This window comes from Xiphias gladius, chromosome 14, assembly GCF_016859285.1.
Source record: "Xiphias gladius isolate SHS-SW01 ecotype Sanya breed wild chromosome 14, ASM1685928v1, whole genome shotgun sequence".
Lineage (NCBI taxonomy): Eukaryota > Metazoa > Chordata > Actinopteri > Istiophoriformes > Xiphiidae > Xiphias > Xiphias gladius.
Window position 1 is genome coordinate 546,668 of NC_053413.1, and position 15,521 is coordinate 562,188.

At 37.3% G+C, this 15,521-nt stretch overlaps 1 protein-coding gene across 2 annotated transcripts in view; it reads left to right on the forward strand.

Annotated features, from left to right (window-relative positions):
• Positions 1 to 12,375, forward strand: part of LOC120798828 (tissue factor-like) — a 34,781-nt gene extending 22,406 nt beyond the window's left edge. Inside the window, exons 4-7 of one of the 2 annotated variants that reach the window (XM_040143518.1) lie at positions 3,416 to 3,522; positions 4,833 to 5,011; positions 7,639 to 7,798; positions 9,288 to 12,375. In XM_040143518.1, the coding sequence (XP_039999452.1) occupies positions 3,416 to 3,522; positions 4,833 to 5,011; positions 7,639 to 7,798; positions 9,288 to 9,436 (595 nt within the window). In that variant the 3' untranslated portion in view covers positions 9,437 to 12,375. Of the gene's footprint in view, positions 1 to 3,415; positions 3,523 to 4,832; positions 5,012 to 7,638; positions 7,842 to 9,287 lie in introns of both variants that reach the window. The other variant, XM_040143519.1, reaches the window with a different exon arrangement.
• The last annotated feature ends 3,146 nt before the right edge of the window (positions 12,376 to 15,521 follow it).

The following is a 15,521-nucleotide window of genomic DNA, read 5'->3' on the forward strand; positions in this document are numbered from 1 at the left end:
GTTTTATATTTCTCCCCTATCAATATTATATTAATACCCTGTGACTACCTCTCTTTATCTGATTTTTGATTTATTTTATCATGCAATAACACATTTTGATGAAGCTTCTCAACTGTGAGTTTATCTCTTTAGAGCATAACATACTCATATCAGGTTCATCGCACCCAGTTGAATGGGTGTTATGATCCACTGGTTGTGGACCAGTGAGATTTCTTGGTTTTAACTAAAATGAATACACTCAACTGATTGACTTTACCACTATGAAAATTGTGGGCCTATATCACTTACAAGGATACCACCTACATGAAGTCAAGCAACATTTTTAAATATTTAAGTATAACCTTAATACAGATTAAAAAACAGTTAATTTCAAAATGTTTTAGGAACAGGGTTGTATTATTAGTAGGTAAAGCCATTGTTTGTGCCACTAACTGAAACTAAAAAGGGAGCAACTCGGCATCCCTGTTTGATACCCCAATTAAGAGGGAATCAGAGCAGTGGCAAGCAAGGGTGGATTCCTCACTCAGACTTTGGGGGGGGCCAAGTGGGGAGAGAGTGAGCCAGCGAGAGAGAGAGAGAGAGAGACAGAGAGAATGTGTGGAGGACTGGGAGTGAGGATAATGCATCTGGTTGTGTATGGATGCAAATCCTCCCCATAATAAGCAGAAACATCAGCAACTGAAAACCACATTCTGACATTTAATCACTATTGAATACCGTTTTTTCTCATCTCAATACTTCATTCATGGTTCTGATTATTTGGCTTGTAACGTAGCTCTTAACAGACAGGTGATTAACAGCTTCATGATACTGGTTATCCAGGATCCCCAGTGTTAGTTTTATTGAAGCAAGTAACCCAAAGAGAATCAGAGACCTCAGGACAACAGCTAGTGTTGTGGAGGTTGACTGCTAGCTTTTTTTTCTCATCCTGGACAAACTCTGAAATAATAAACTTCAATAATGAACTGCTGCAGACAATATTTTTATGTGCGTGTTTGAGTAATACAATGTCTCGGTGCTCACTTGAAACCTGCACGCCTTCTGTCTGCCTCTTTTGCCTCCGTTTTTTCTTTTTATCGAAAGGTCTGCTTGAACATATACACACATACACATGCGTGGAGTATCTTCTTCATTTGTTTCTTTTGTGATACGCCGTGATACTTTGTACAATGAATGCCTCGTCCACCCAACCAAGTGTACAAATTAAACACAGAAAAGTATGAGCTTGAACCTGTATTGATGGATGAAAACTTTTTGGGGGGGTCAAATCTCCAAACATCTCTTTTGTACACTGGGGAGGACATGTCACCTGGTCCACCGTGGCAATTACGCGTATGGTGGCAAATTATGTATAGTTAAAAGCTATTACAAAATGAAAAGACATTGCTTCGTCATTTGTCCTTGTCCTCTAGAACAACACATCCAATTGTTTTCTGATCCAACCCCTGTCAGCAGGAACACATCATCTGTCTGTGCCTTCAAAACTGTGACACATCACTGTTGGAAAACACATCAGCTTTATGATGGTTAAGGTTTGGTCAGCTTTATGGAAAGACTGTGGTTTGGGTTTAAATTAGTACCTAGTGAAGGTTAGAGGCCGTTCATTGTCATGGTTACAATAATAAAGTGGTTGAAGTTATGGATCGATGGCGGTCATGGTAAAAGAACCAATGTTGATTTTCTGTAGGAAACAGGAGACAAACAGAGGTCTGGAATACCTACACACCTATCAAACTACCACAACATCTTCTCTGTGTAGACTTTTTCCTTCTATAACAACGTCATCTGACTTACTTCTTTGCTCCCGTCATAATTCCTATGGCCTCTAGAGAGCGCCGTCACTTTAAAGTAAAGAGATATTGTTCTGTCCACTGGCTGAAATGACTGATGTTCTTCTTGGGAGGACAGTCTCAACTAAACACATGTTTTACAAATGTGTCTGCCCTCATAAAGCCAGCTTGACATTTATTTATACTGTCATTAAAATCTTTAAACTGTCCACAAAAAAATGCAGCAAACAATTTAGCCAGATAGTGGATTTCCTTATTTTTCAAACAGTGATGTGTTCTTATTTGGATTTGGTATTAGTACAAATAATCCCTGTGTCATAGAAGAGGTTAATTATCCCAAAAAGGTACTTGTTTGTACTTGACTTAACCTCCTTTAAACTTACTGTTTGATCACACAAAGTATTAAATTTTGTTCAATATGAATATATTGGGGATGTTTCCTTTAAAAAGGTGTGATCTTCAAGATTTCAGTCCTCATTAATGTGGCGACACCCGTGGTTTCCTTGGTAACATCAAGTGTAGTTTAACACTCCAGCCAACAATGGTTGAGCAGCTACTTAGTCAGTTATACAACAGAGGAGCAGCTAATGTATTTGTATCTGTTTACAGTGCAGCCAAAGAAACTCACATTGTTTAAATAAAGAAGTCAGTCAATAATAATCCCAACCTCCATCTGATTTCATGCTGCACACACAGCCAGTAGGACTGTGTAGGACTTTTACAGTAGAACTCAGTAAAAGACACTGGTTCTGGTGCTGAGGAGCCGGAGGTGTGTAGTGTGTTGCTTGCTGCTCTTCATCTAAAAGCTCACTGTGACTACTCCTCACTTTTCCATTACTCTCTTACAACTCATCCAGTGGCAACATCACCTAAATTGTTTTGAAGACAAATTAATAACAATCGCTGTCAGCACTTAGCTCAGTGACAAATACTGTTTCCTGCGACTGTTTCACAATAAAAGTGTTTAGCATTAGCAGTAAATTAATCCAGCCTTGATACAGCTGTAGGAGAGTAAACAGTAAATGGTGAAAGCTGATGTCAGTCAGATCAAACTACCAACAGTAATACCTGATTACATGCTGTACCGTTTCCTGTCAATCCCTCACGTGTGTGTAGGCAGTCTGAATCCAGCCCAGTAAATGCAGACTCTGCCAGAAACAATGAAAACTCCCGTATAGTGAGGTAATTACAGAATGTAAATATGGTTCATCACTGAAAAGAAAAAATTAACTATTAACAAAAAAGGGGTTTAATTTCATGAAAATCCTTTAAACTCCCATTAAATTTATCTTTGTAGGTTCTTATAAAATGTAAAAAAAACTGGACAAAAGTCTCAAGGTTATCTGTGATATGTTCTGTAATAATATTCTGCTTGTTTAAAGAGGAATGGCTCTTTTTTAACTCTGTCTTGATAGTTTCAGTAAACTAACTTTTAATAATATTCATATTATATCATATTTAATCATATTTTAGGAATTTCCTGTCCTCTCCTTAAGGCAAATAGTCTAATAAATCCACGTATTTACTGTATTCATTCCAACACCTCTGTGCAAAATTCAAACACAATGTATATTGAATGCATATCACATATCTGAAAATCATATTTATATATTCCCGTTGGACAGGTCCTACAATGCTGACGTCCAAACAGAACCTGCGACAATGAACTATAACCATGACACAGAGGAGTTACCTCACACTTATTCCTCAAAATTCAACCCCTATAGAGAAAGTAAGTTTCACCTATTCACACACTCACACACACTACAGTTACCAGTGAGACTGTGAGATATAGACTTCCAGTTTTCCAGTTTTTATTGAAATTTAAGCAGCTATGTCCAGTGAAGAACTTTTAATGCTACAAAGGCCAGCTGTAAACTGCCCAAGGTAAGAAAAAAAAAAGTTTAGGTCACCAAAGACTGAAAAATCATGTAAATTTCATAGGAAACTTTCAGCTTTCCTGCAGCAATGGAAGTAAATGCAGTCAAAAAGTCAATACAAATGATTCCTACACTTGCTCCAACTTTTGTTGATGACTTACAAACCCTCTGTCTGTACAAAGGCAGTGTTTAGATTCAATTTAGGATGTAAGATTCCATGATTCCTTGTTTTTTTTTTTAATCTTTATTATTTATTTATTCAGAAACATAAAACAACATATTTAAATTCAGAAACACTGACCTTGACTGATAGTCTAGGCAAAATGGCCCAGGGAGAAAAAAAAAGCTCTGTGCAACAAGCAATAAACTTCCTCCTTATGTAGAAATCTTACTTTGAAAAGTAGAACGCAGTGTTGCTTAACTATTCTTCAACTGAGGCATTTCTTCACCATTGCTCTGGGTTTTCCAAGATGGAAAGTCCTACAAGCTGCTAAAGGTCCCAACTTGACTCTGAACTGGCTTTTCTTCCCCTCGATGCAAAACTAACTTGATGGGTACGTAATGTTACATGTGGCCCGAAAGGAGGCTGGAGGTATGGCCGACAAAGCATTTGTTTTGGTCTGAGATGGAAAGTCCTACAAGCTGCTAAAGGTCCCAACTTGACTCTGAACTGGCTTTTCTTCCCCTCGATGCAAAACTAACTTGATGGGTACGTAATGTTACATGTGGCCCGAAAGGAGGCTGGAGGTATGGCCGACAAAGCATTTGTTTTGGTCTGAGATGCTGGTGCTCTAGTGGCAGTGAATATTGTATATATGACCTTTAAGTAAAAATTAGCAAGTATCATTAGCGAAATGTTTTTTAAGTATCAAAAGTAAAAGTACTTATTCTTGATTTCAGTATGTTATATAAACATGAATAGATTGTAAACAAAGATTCATCATTGTATGAGCAGCAAGTTACTTTGTGATTAGCTGATGTTGAGCTAGTTGGAACAGAATGCTGTGATTAATTGGGAACAAACAAATGATAAAAGTGGTGACAGTGCCAGTATACTGTAACTAACTCACAGCTTTCAACTTTATGAATGAGCCACTGTCAACCCATCTGAATAAGCCTTACAGTTAGTCTGATCATCACTGCTAATTTGTCCTCTCCTCAGGCAACATCAGTGCTGTGAAATTCATTGTGGAGGATGTAGATAAGAGCAGAGTAATTGTCAACATCACAGATCCTCTGACCAGTATCCATCAGCAAGGGAGGCAGCTCAGCATCAGAGATGTCCTCAAAAATGACCTCAAGTACAAGATCAGCTACTACAAGTCTGGAAGTACAGGCAAGGTAAGTATAGGCAAGGTATTCAGATTATGATTCTGATATGATTAAATATGAGAGAAATGAACAACAGAATCTTGTTCCCTACAGAAACTGAAGTTGTGGTTGTGCCAGACTATCTCTTTGACAGGCACAATAACTTCTACTGGTTGCCTGGTAAACTCAGGGCCAAGAAATAATCTGGCACACAATCCGCCTCAAAGGGGTCAAATGTTGTTTTTAAATGTTAATCAGTGAGCTTTAAGGGTGTTGGTAGGTAGATTTTGTTATTTTTTGACAAAGCCAGGCTGGTTGTTTGCCCCTTGTTTCCAGTCTTTAATGCTAGAACAAGCTAATCATCTGCTGGTTGTAGCCTCATACTGTATTTAACGGACAGACATGCAATTGGTATTAGTCTTCTCAGCAAACTCTCAACATGACAGCAAATAAGTGTATTTCGCATAATGTCAAGCTATTCCGTCACAAAAGCAAAACACTATGAATGTCTCATGTTGCTATTGGTTTAAATGCCTGTTTTGTAAAGAAAATGTTGACTTTCAAGAATGTAATTTAAATTACAGTTTTTCACAATTGCACTTTACAATACACTGTAAATGTAACTGCAAAATCAAAGTCAACAAGTTATTCATTCGGCTTCAGCATCATGTCTTTGTCAGGCCACAGGACTTCACCTACATCACAGGCAACATCCTCCTTAGTTAGGCAACAGGGGGAAAATCCTCTGGCATACTGGATCCGGCCTTGGCAAGACTCCACACCTGTGTCACCACAGGCCAATTCCATGACCTGTAGGAGATTTTCCATGGTAGAGTTTTCAGTCATAGACCTTCCACCACCATGCAGAGAAAAACTCTTCTATTGGGTTGAGATAAGGGGAGTATGGTTTAAGGCAAACATTTAGGAGTTGCTGGGTGAATAGGACACCGCAGTGAAAACTGATGTGGCCCCAAACTACGACGTAGACAGGAAGCACTGCCTGCTCATGATCCTGCTGCTCCCACCCAAACAAAATATCCTCAAGACCACCCACAACTGTAAGAAGATGTAGGGTGACATATGGCCACGAAGTTGCATGACAGTGGAGAACCTCATGTGTCACATTGCCACCATGCTGACCAGGGACTTTGACAATGGCCCATTTGCCAATTTCCTGCATCAAAAGTCAAATAAAGTCAAGTCAATTTTATCTACATATCGCCAAATCCTAACAGACATTATTTCAGTTATCTCAGTTATCCCCTTTTCCTCTTTTTGAAATCCAGCTTCATCCACAAAAATGTATTCATGGGGTCTCTCTATGGAATCCTATTCACACTCTCTATATATGTAAAAATAGATATTGTTTTGTTAGTGCTACAGAAAGACAGACCTTTACTGTAGAGTGCATGCCCTCCTCATTAACATAGAAATAACGATATAGTGCAGCTTGACAGTAGTATTTAGTATAGTATTATACTGTAAACAGTCAGCAGTGAATGTGTCTGAATGTATGCTGACTTGCACTTACTGAAATCGTTGATCTTTAACCCTTCCTGAGTTGCGCTCAAAGGGTACTCTGTACTCTTGCTTCATGTGTACCCTGTTGCATTGCATTTACTGAAACATCTGTATACAGTAATCTTTCAATGACCAAAAAAAACAAACAATTACCTGTTCTCTTCTCTGAATCTCTTGATCATGGTGGCCTCAGTGAATCTGCTGAGAAGATCAAGAACATGGTCTATCGCACGCTTGAATTTCATCTGAAATTACTGTTCTTGGTCCGGGTCTTGCTCTTCCGCATCCTTCTTCTCTTCCTCCTCGTCCACCACCACTCAAAAAGCATTCTTCCTCCTCTGCTTCTCAGACTGTTTCCATCCATTGTTGGTATCAACCATCAACTCACCCAGCTTCCAACATCTTTGAGTTGTTGTGTGTACGTTATGACACCTGTGCTGTAATTGTGTTTAACTTCAGTCACCTGTGCTTACCATTATGCATCACAAGTGCATCACAATGCAAAATGGGTTTAAGTGAGTGTTTACAGTTTTGCAAAAAGAGCAAATGAGATCTGCAAATCGTGTCTAACTAGTTGACAGTTGTTTAAGGTTTTGCCAGAGGATTGATTGATTTAATAAATGAGTCGAGTCCATTGAGTATTTAGTTCAGAGAATGGGGTTTAGTGTTTAATCAGTTGAGAAAAACTATAATTGAAGGGATATTCACTGTTATATATATACTATACTATATACTATAAATGTAAATATAACGTTGTATGTTGGAAAACTATATATTTGCTATATTTAGTTTGCCTTTTACAGACAGAGACGTGGAAGGCTGTTGCATTGTTAACCTAAACATAAAATAAAAAACAATAAAATAAAAACTGTAAGGGTTCATACTTACATAGGGCTGCTTCAGAAGCTGTTTAGGTAAAATATTAACACATTTACAGTATCTAAAATTTTTTAAAAACATTATAGTTATAAAGTTCCAGAGATCATTTCAATTTTCATTTTGGATGTGATATATACAGTAAATGTGGTAGTGTCAAAAATTGTTGAATGTCTAAGCAGCTGAATGGTTAGTTAGATCGCTGAGTTAGATTGATGTGATGTGAGTGGTTGTAATATTTCCTATTCTTACCTGGATAGAGAGACATCATATCTGACTCAAGTATGGCAGAAGTGACGGAGCTGGATGCAGGACAGAGTTACTGCTTCATCGTAGCAGCTTACATTCCCTCCAGACCAAAATCCACCCAGTACGGAGCCTGGAGCGAACAGTGTTGTATACATGGACACACTACACAGGGTATGGACATAGAAAGATCTGGAGAGTAGCGAGGACAGTAGAGGTACATCCTACAATATGTCTACAATGTAACAAAGTGAAACTTCAGTGATCCTCGTGATGAATATGTCTTTGCACCTAAGCCATCATGTTACGTCTAAAACTGCAAAGGGAAGAGCCAGGAATTCAGAAATAATCAGGTCATGAGTCTTGCTTGTGGCTCTTATGGATGAAAAGTTATTTTTTCTGGTCTGGTGTGCTTAAAGAAATGACTACAGAGTACGTCAACTGGAAGTCTGCAAGAGTTCTCTGTAGGAGCTTTTTTGTAAACAAACAGTTTCTTTCACATTCACTATGTCTCACCCAAGCACACTGTATCCTTTAGGGATGACAAACAAGCATTTACTACCTCATTAAACAACTGCTAACCTGATATTTTTATGTTTTGAGAACTGTGCGAAACAAGGTACAATTTCACTCATGTATTTTATGTGCATGTTAAATTTGTGCATAACAAAATATGAGTGTAAAAGCCAAATTAAAAAAAGCTGAAATATGACAGAAAAGTTTGTATGCTTGACTGAGATGGAAAAGTTAGATATGCGTATCATAAAAGCGAAAATTCAACAAAGGATGATGGAGACAAAGTATAGACAAAGTATTCATGACATGCAAGAGGCTGCAAATCAAGGAAAGCACAAAACATGAAAAAAAGAAAAAAAAAACACTTCCAAGGATCATTTAACTTTTTTGTCTTTAATAACTACATTTTTTGTTTTTCATTGTGACACAAATTTTCCATGCCACATGAAAATCAAATTACAACACAGAAAACAAAGTGAAGACAAGCAGACTGCAGACAGTCAGTTACAAATGTAATTAAATGCACAGCCAGTAGCAGTGTCCATCTGGTTTATAGGGAACTTTTAATGTGAAATGCTGGCTGCCATCAGTTTGTGCATTATGCACCCGCACCTCCTAGCTGTGATTGGACAGAGTGTTTTTCATTTTTGCATAGATGATGCATCTCCATGCGCCTCCTTATGAAAACTTATGTCAGTGCATTGCATTTAGTTTTGGCAGGTCTATGCTGCCCTCTGCTGGACAATATTGAAATGTAATACACCACTGTGTTTTCTGTGTTATGATGTGATTTTAATGTAGCTTGGAAAATTCATTCAAATTCAGTCACAATGAAAAACATTCAGTTATTAAAGACAAAAAAAAAAGATTGTCCTTTAACATGTTTTTTAACATGAAAATGCATACACATTAAGCAAATACATATAACAATATGTGTGGTATTTGACTTCATATTTTTTTTTTTTTTTTTTTTATTTAGATATTTTGAATCTTCCATACTGGCAGAGCAGGTGATACACACAGTACAGGACCTGTAAAAGTATTGCTCTGTAGAGCCGCTAGTGGTTAAAAACTCTACAGTGTTTTTAAAGTGATGAACGATGAGTCCAATCCCTCTGTCTAACTGTTACTCTCATTGTCTGTGAAGAGCTGAGTCTTGGAGCGTGGGTTGGTGCAGTCTTTATCCTGCTCACAGTCATCATCATCATCATCATTACCGTGACGGTCTTCTGCTGCAGATGCTGCCAACAAAGAAGCAACACCATGCACACAACTCAGTCATCGGCACCTGTTTAGTATGTTTGTGGGTGTTTTGGTGTCTTTCAAAGACAGAGAGCTGGTCTCCCTTCATTTTTCTATCTCCTCGCTTTTTTCTAGGAAAACATTATTTTACATTGCTATGTTTTATTTTTTTTAGAGTGTATTGTAGTAATTATTTTCTTATTTCATTTTAAAATTTACATTAAAAGTGAACATGCAGAATGCTATGACAGCTCATAACAATTCTGCTTTTCAGGTAATACTACATCTTCAGCACCACCTGTGCACTTATTGCATTTGTCCAATGTGTTTTAAATGGCCCCTGTGGACCCACAATCCCTAGTACATCAAAAATCATGTAAAGCTTAATTTTAGAATATCGAATGCTGACCATGAAAGCATTGTCAACTTAGAAGAGTTTTGTCAGAAACTAATTAAGAAGACTCAAAATTTGGTTTGTCTACTCATTAGAATGTATGAGTGCAGACTAAATGTATAACAATCCCTCACAACTTTATCCGCAAATCTTAACTTCTCTTCTTCTTTTAACCCAGTATACCAGTCCAGTTAACCTCACACTGTTTTCCCCAAACATGCTTTTCATCATTTTATGTACTGCCATCTCAACTTCCCCTTAAAGTTCTGTCAGGACCAAATACAAATAACTATGATCAGTACAGTAACTGAAGCTCTTTTGTGTTAACTACTCTACAAATCCATATTCTACTATACTTTTATCCTGATGTGGTAGAACTCATTCAAATTAATTACTCTATTTTTTTTGTCACAAGAGTGACTTTTGTTGAACAAAAGGATGAGAAAGCAATAAAACAATAAAAATGTAAATGTAAAAATTTCCGTTATTTTCTTAATTTATTTACAATAACATTGAATAGTAATGTTTAACAATCAGCACTGAATAAGATTTTATTTTAACATAGTTTTAGTATTATTAACAAGGTGTCAGAGGTTGATATATCTGAACCCCTTGTCGACTGGTCAGGTCTGTATCTGACTGAACTGAAACAAATGAAAGCTGTTTCCTGTAGTGACAAACCCAAAGAGAATCATCAACAATCTCAAAAGCTCAACTCAAAAAGCTCTAAAAAGCTACTGTCTACTACCTGACCAGCAGCAAACAACAGACAGACACAGTCAGAGACCAACTGGTGAACATAGTGGAGCATTTAGCAGCTAAAGAGCCAGATGTTTACCTCAGGAGCTGGTGGAGAGATGGAGTACTGGACCTAGATTCATGAGGTGGACACAAACACCATTCCAGATGAATCATAATGTTGCTTTATGACTGTTGGATGTGGAAATAGGCAACTGTTTGATAACACGTTTTCTGTAGCTACAAGGTGATGTTGTTTCTGGGTGTTGTACTACTAAGTGGCCAACACATTATTAGAGGTATAAGCTTTATGTGACACGTTGTGCTTCTTCTATAGATATGATCATTTGTTGATCTGAGAATGGAAGTGTATTCTGTTGCAAACTGCTGCTCACAGACAGTATCTGATAGTGGTAACTGCTCTGTCCTGTGTCTGGATAGGCAGCATTGACACAAAAAAGTGTAAGATAAAGTAGAAAACCTGTTGGAGCTTGGCCCCTTAGAGACAAGGCAGACCACACGATGGAATTACAGAGGAGGTTTATTTCTTGAGTTTTCCAACATATAATGTTACATTTAGACAGCAACACATACTACATTACAAATAAATGTATTATCATCACATTGTTTTTCATTGTTTTTAAGTATCATTTCACCCAACCATGGCTTTTAAAGTGCATACATATGTATCGTAGAAAACACACACACTGGGAAAAAATGAAAAGCTCCAGAAGGAATTTTTTCTTCTCTGTCTAACAATATTACTGTTCTGACAGCTGCTCTTATTAGTATTTTTACCATGTCCATGTCTTACTCATTTAACAGATATTATAAGCAGTAAACAAAGAAATACAAAATAAATTAATAAATATGTCAGTAAAAATAATTTAACTGCCATAAAATAAATAATTGCTGATCTCGTCATTTTTACAGTGAACAAAATGACATATTTATTGTGCTACATGTGTGTATGTACAGTGATACATTTTCAACATTTCTTTGTAGTAAGGACACAGATACCATTTATCTGTCAAAAACTGGTTTAGCCTTGCAAAGCGGCAGGCTGATTTTACTTCAGTCAAATGGGGAACACTTGTGTATCCGCTCATGCTTCATGAGGAAACGCCTAGAAAATTTGGAATTGTTCTTAAATCTTTTGTACAATTTTCTTAAGAAGAAAATCTGGTCATATGAGTGGTTCTTTTATGAAACTCTGTAATATTGACTGTAATTTGGATCTCTATCAGGTTTTGACAAAAGAAGATGTTGGCCCAGCCTATAGCCAGATTATAAAACAGAAATTGGGTCAAACAGGAAGATGTTTCGAATTTTTTTGGTTTGTTCGGATAACCAGAATAAGAAGTGGGTAGTTAGCGTGAGCAGTGGGGGCTCCACCTACAGAGACTGTATAACAGATGATCCAAGCACATCGTGTGATTAGAAGATGAACAACCAAACATTTCTTGCGAAGCGATATTACTTGGTCATCATAACAGCAGATATTGTTACATTTTGAATTAATGCATTTTAAGTAGAAAAACACATCTGAAAATGGGAATAAAACATTTTGACACATACACCATCCTGTCCATAAAACCAGCAGATTGTCCCATCTGTCAAACTGAGGTTTCTTATAGGCCTACACTTTTTAATGTCTTGGTGAAACACTGTGTAAATGAATTTGCATGTTTCTTGACTGCACATGTTTACAGAATGTGAAATCAAAGAAAAGCAAAGTACTAATGAGGTAGGTGTGCAATGAAACTTAATATTAAGTGAAATATTCCTTTAGTGCCTGCTAAGACTGTTCCAGTGTGAAGGTAGACTGTCATCTGATATATATTCATCATGGGAATTGGACACACCAACATTCTCTCATACATTCACATTCTTCATTCATAAGGATGATTCTATACACTTGTTTCATTGCATTTGCAAACTTCTTAATGAATTGGTTACATATTATATTAAATATGCTCTGCTTTGATTACCAGACCAGTGGAAAAAATGTAGTTGTTATAAAGTATTGTGTGCACTATTTCTTACCAGCAGAACTAACTATTCTTCTCACCGAACACAGAGCCATACATAGACAGAGTTTGGACACTGCAGTTTTCCAAGGAAGCATGGTGGTAGAGCAGTTGGGACTACATTTACTATAAAGTCCATTTCTATCAGTGGCCTGCGGTGACTTTTACAGATAGGAAAGCAAAGAACCAACAAGCAGAACCAGCAGTCTGCCTGGTCATTTTCACCTTTCTGCACTCCTTCCTGGCTGAAAAAGTTTTATGATTACTCCTTTGAACTGACAGTAAATATATCAAACATATGTAAAGGAAAAATATATAAAAAATCCCTTGTATGGTAATCTTCAAAATATTTACTATTAACTGACAATGACCCACTCCGGTGACAATGCTCCACAATACACCCTAACTCGTCATTGTCACACGTTAACCAAGGTGAGACAATTTCTACTGATTTGAGATTATCAAAGTGAAATTTGCTCATTTACTTGCTACTGCTACCCCTTAATGGTTTGGAAGAAAAATCTGTTGAACTAATATCATAACTGATCTCAGAGCAATGGAAGTGGAAGCACACTTGTCTGTAGCTAGCTATAGCTAGTCACCCGTCAAAGGTCCCAGGATTATCTACAATGTGCATGCACAAACATCCAAAAAAATTCTGCTCCCCTCTCTGCTTGACAAGCCCCAGCCTTTATCAATGGGACACAGCCACAGGTATGAAAATGACAGAAATGATAGACGCAACGGCTGGTAGTCAACTGAGTTTCCAGAGACAATAGCCTACTAAGGGCAACAAATTACAAGATAAATGCAAACAGGCAATATTTTTGGGACAGAACGCTTTTCTGAGATGTATGGACAGATAACGCTTCAACTTTGGTATCGTTCTAACTGATTTCTATTTTTAGCTTTAACTTGTCAAACACTGCTTGCCATGCTTGTCCCGATGGTAAGCCACTGCTGAATATGCTGATACCAATATATGGGTATAGTTAAACCAGTTGATGTATAAACCAGCTGTAGTTGAAACCTTTTCATAAACGTTTCAAAAGAAAAACTATACCATGTCAACAATTTAACCTGATTACTTTCTGGCTGCATTCTTTCTGCACATGGTCTCTGTCTTGACGTAAATCCGTGGGGACATACATTTCCTCTTCCCAAAAATGGCGGCTTTCAAGCTTAACTGTTCCTCTGCGGAAAGTTTGTTTTTAATACAAACTCTTAAAGAACTGAACATTTTTGGACAATAATTATTGCACAATGACAACTGGATAATTGGCATTCCTGTGGTGAGCAGATTACAGATATCCATTTTCAGAGAGCTGATCAAACGTGCGGCAAAGAGATGAGATCGCCTTTTGGAAGACATTGCATGACGTATTCATAACTTATGCGCATGTCACATAGGTGTTCCGATTAAATGCGTTGACGCATGTAAACACCAGATCATTTTAAATCCAACCTCATGTTGACCCGAAATTTTAAACCGTAATGATTTGAATCAGAATGAAAAAACTTGTGTTTAACTGCAGCTAGTGTGTTGTTTTCTTATTTGAAATTGGCAGTAGTCTTTCAAAGCCACAGGTTAGCATCTACCTATGCACACTTCCACACCCATCCTCTCGTGTTAGTACAAGCCAGCTAAAAAAAATCTGTTTCTTTTATGCAAAGTCCCGTAATGGTAATTGCAGTCTTACACGCTTCTCTGTGCTTCAATTACAGCAGTCAGCCACCCAAAACCCCAGAAACTGTTTCTGTCTGCCAACAACCTAAATTAATAAACTCAAAAATAAAAAGAAGAGGAGTTGTACACAGAAATCTAATAAAAATTAAGACCACCACTGCAGAAGTAAAACAAAATAGGAGAATTAAATGTGGACTCTTAAACATTAGATCACTCAAATCCAAAGATGTATTAGTAAATGATCTAATATCAGATCATCATATTGATATATTTAGTCTTACTGAAACCTGGCTGTGTCATGACGAATATGTTAGCCTAAATAAATCCACTCCCCTCATTCATTGTAATACTCACATTCCTCGAGGCACCGGCCAAGGAGGTGGAGTTGCAGCCATTTTCAACTCAAGCATAATAATCAGCCATAAACCTAAACTTAATTATAACTCATTCAAACGACTGTTTCTTAGTCCTTAACATGCTCCTGGCCCATACTCCAAATTTTTATCTGAATTCTCAGAGTTTTTATGAAGTTTAGTCCTTAGTACAGATAAAGTAATTATAGTAAGCGATTTCAATATTCATGTGTATGTTGATAATGATAGCCTTAGCACTGCATTTATCTCATTATTAGACTCAACTGGCTTCACTCAGAGTGTAAATAAATCCACTCACTGCTTTGACCACACCCTTGACGTGGTTCTGACTTATGGCGTCAAAATTAAACATTTAATAGTCTTTCCACAGAATCCTCTTTTATTGGACCATTGTTTGGTAACTTTTGAATTCCTATTACTGGACTATACTCCATTAGGCAAAAATGTTTTTCTAGACTTCTATCTGACATTGCTGTAGCTAAATTTAAGAAAGTGATTCCATCAGCACTTAATTCCGGCCACCATGAGCCAGGTTTTGTTCAAGATTTCTACCTGTTAAAAGGGAGTTTTTCCTTGCCGTTGTTGCCAAGTGCTTGCTCATGTAGGAATGTTGGGTCTCTGTGAATATAACTATAAAGAGTATGGTCTAGACCTACTCGAAATGAAAAGTGCCCTGAGATAACCTCTGTTATGATTTGGTGCTATATAAATAAAATTGAATTGAACTGAATTGAATTCACTGCCATGTTTCAATATAACAGAGCTATGCTAAATTTAGCCCCTCCCAAATTGATCATCTTGTTGATAGTGCTGCAGGCTCAATGAAAATGACACTCAACTCTGTCACCCCTCTAAAAAAGAAGATAATGAAACAAAGGAGGTTAGCTCCATGGTAATCTCCCAAACCTGCATATTA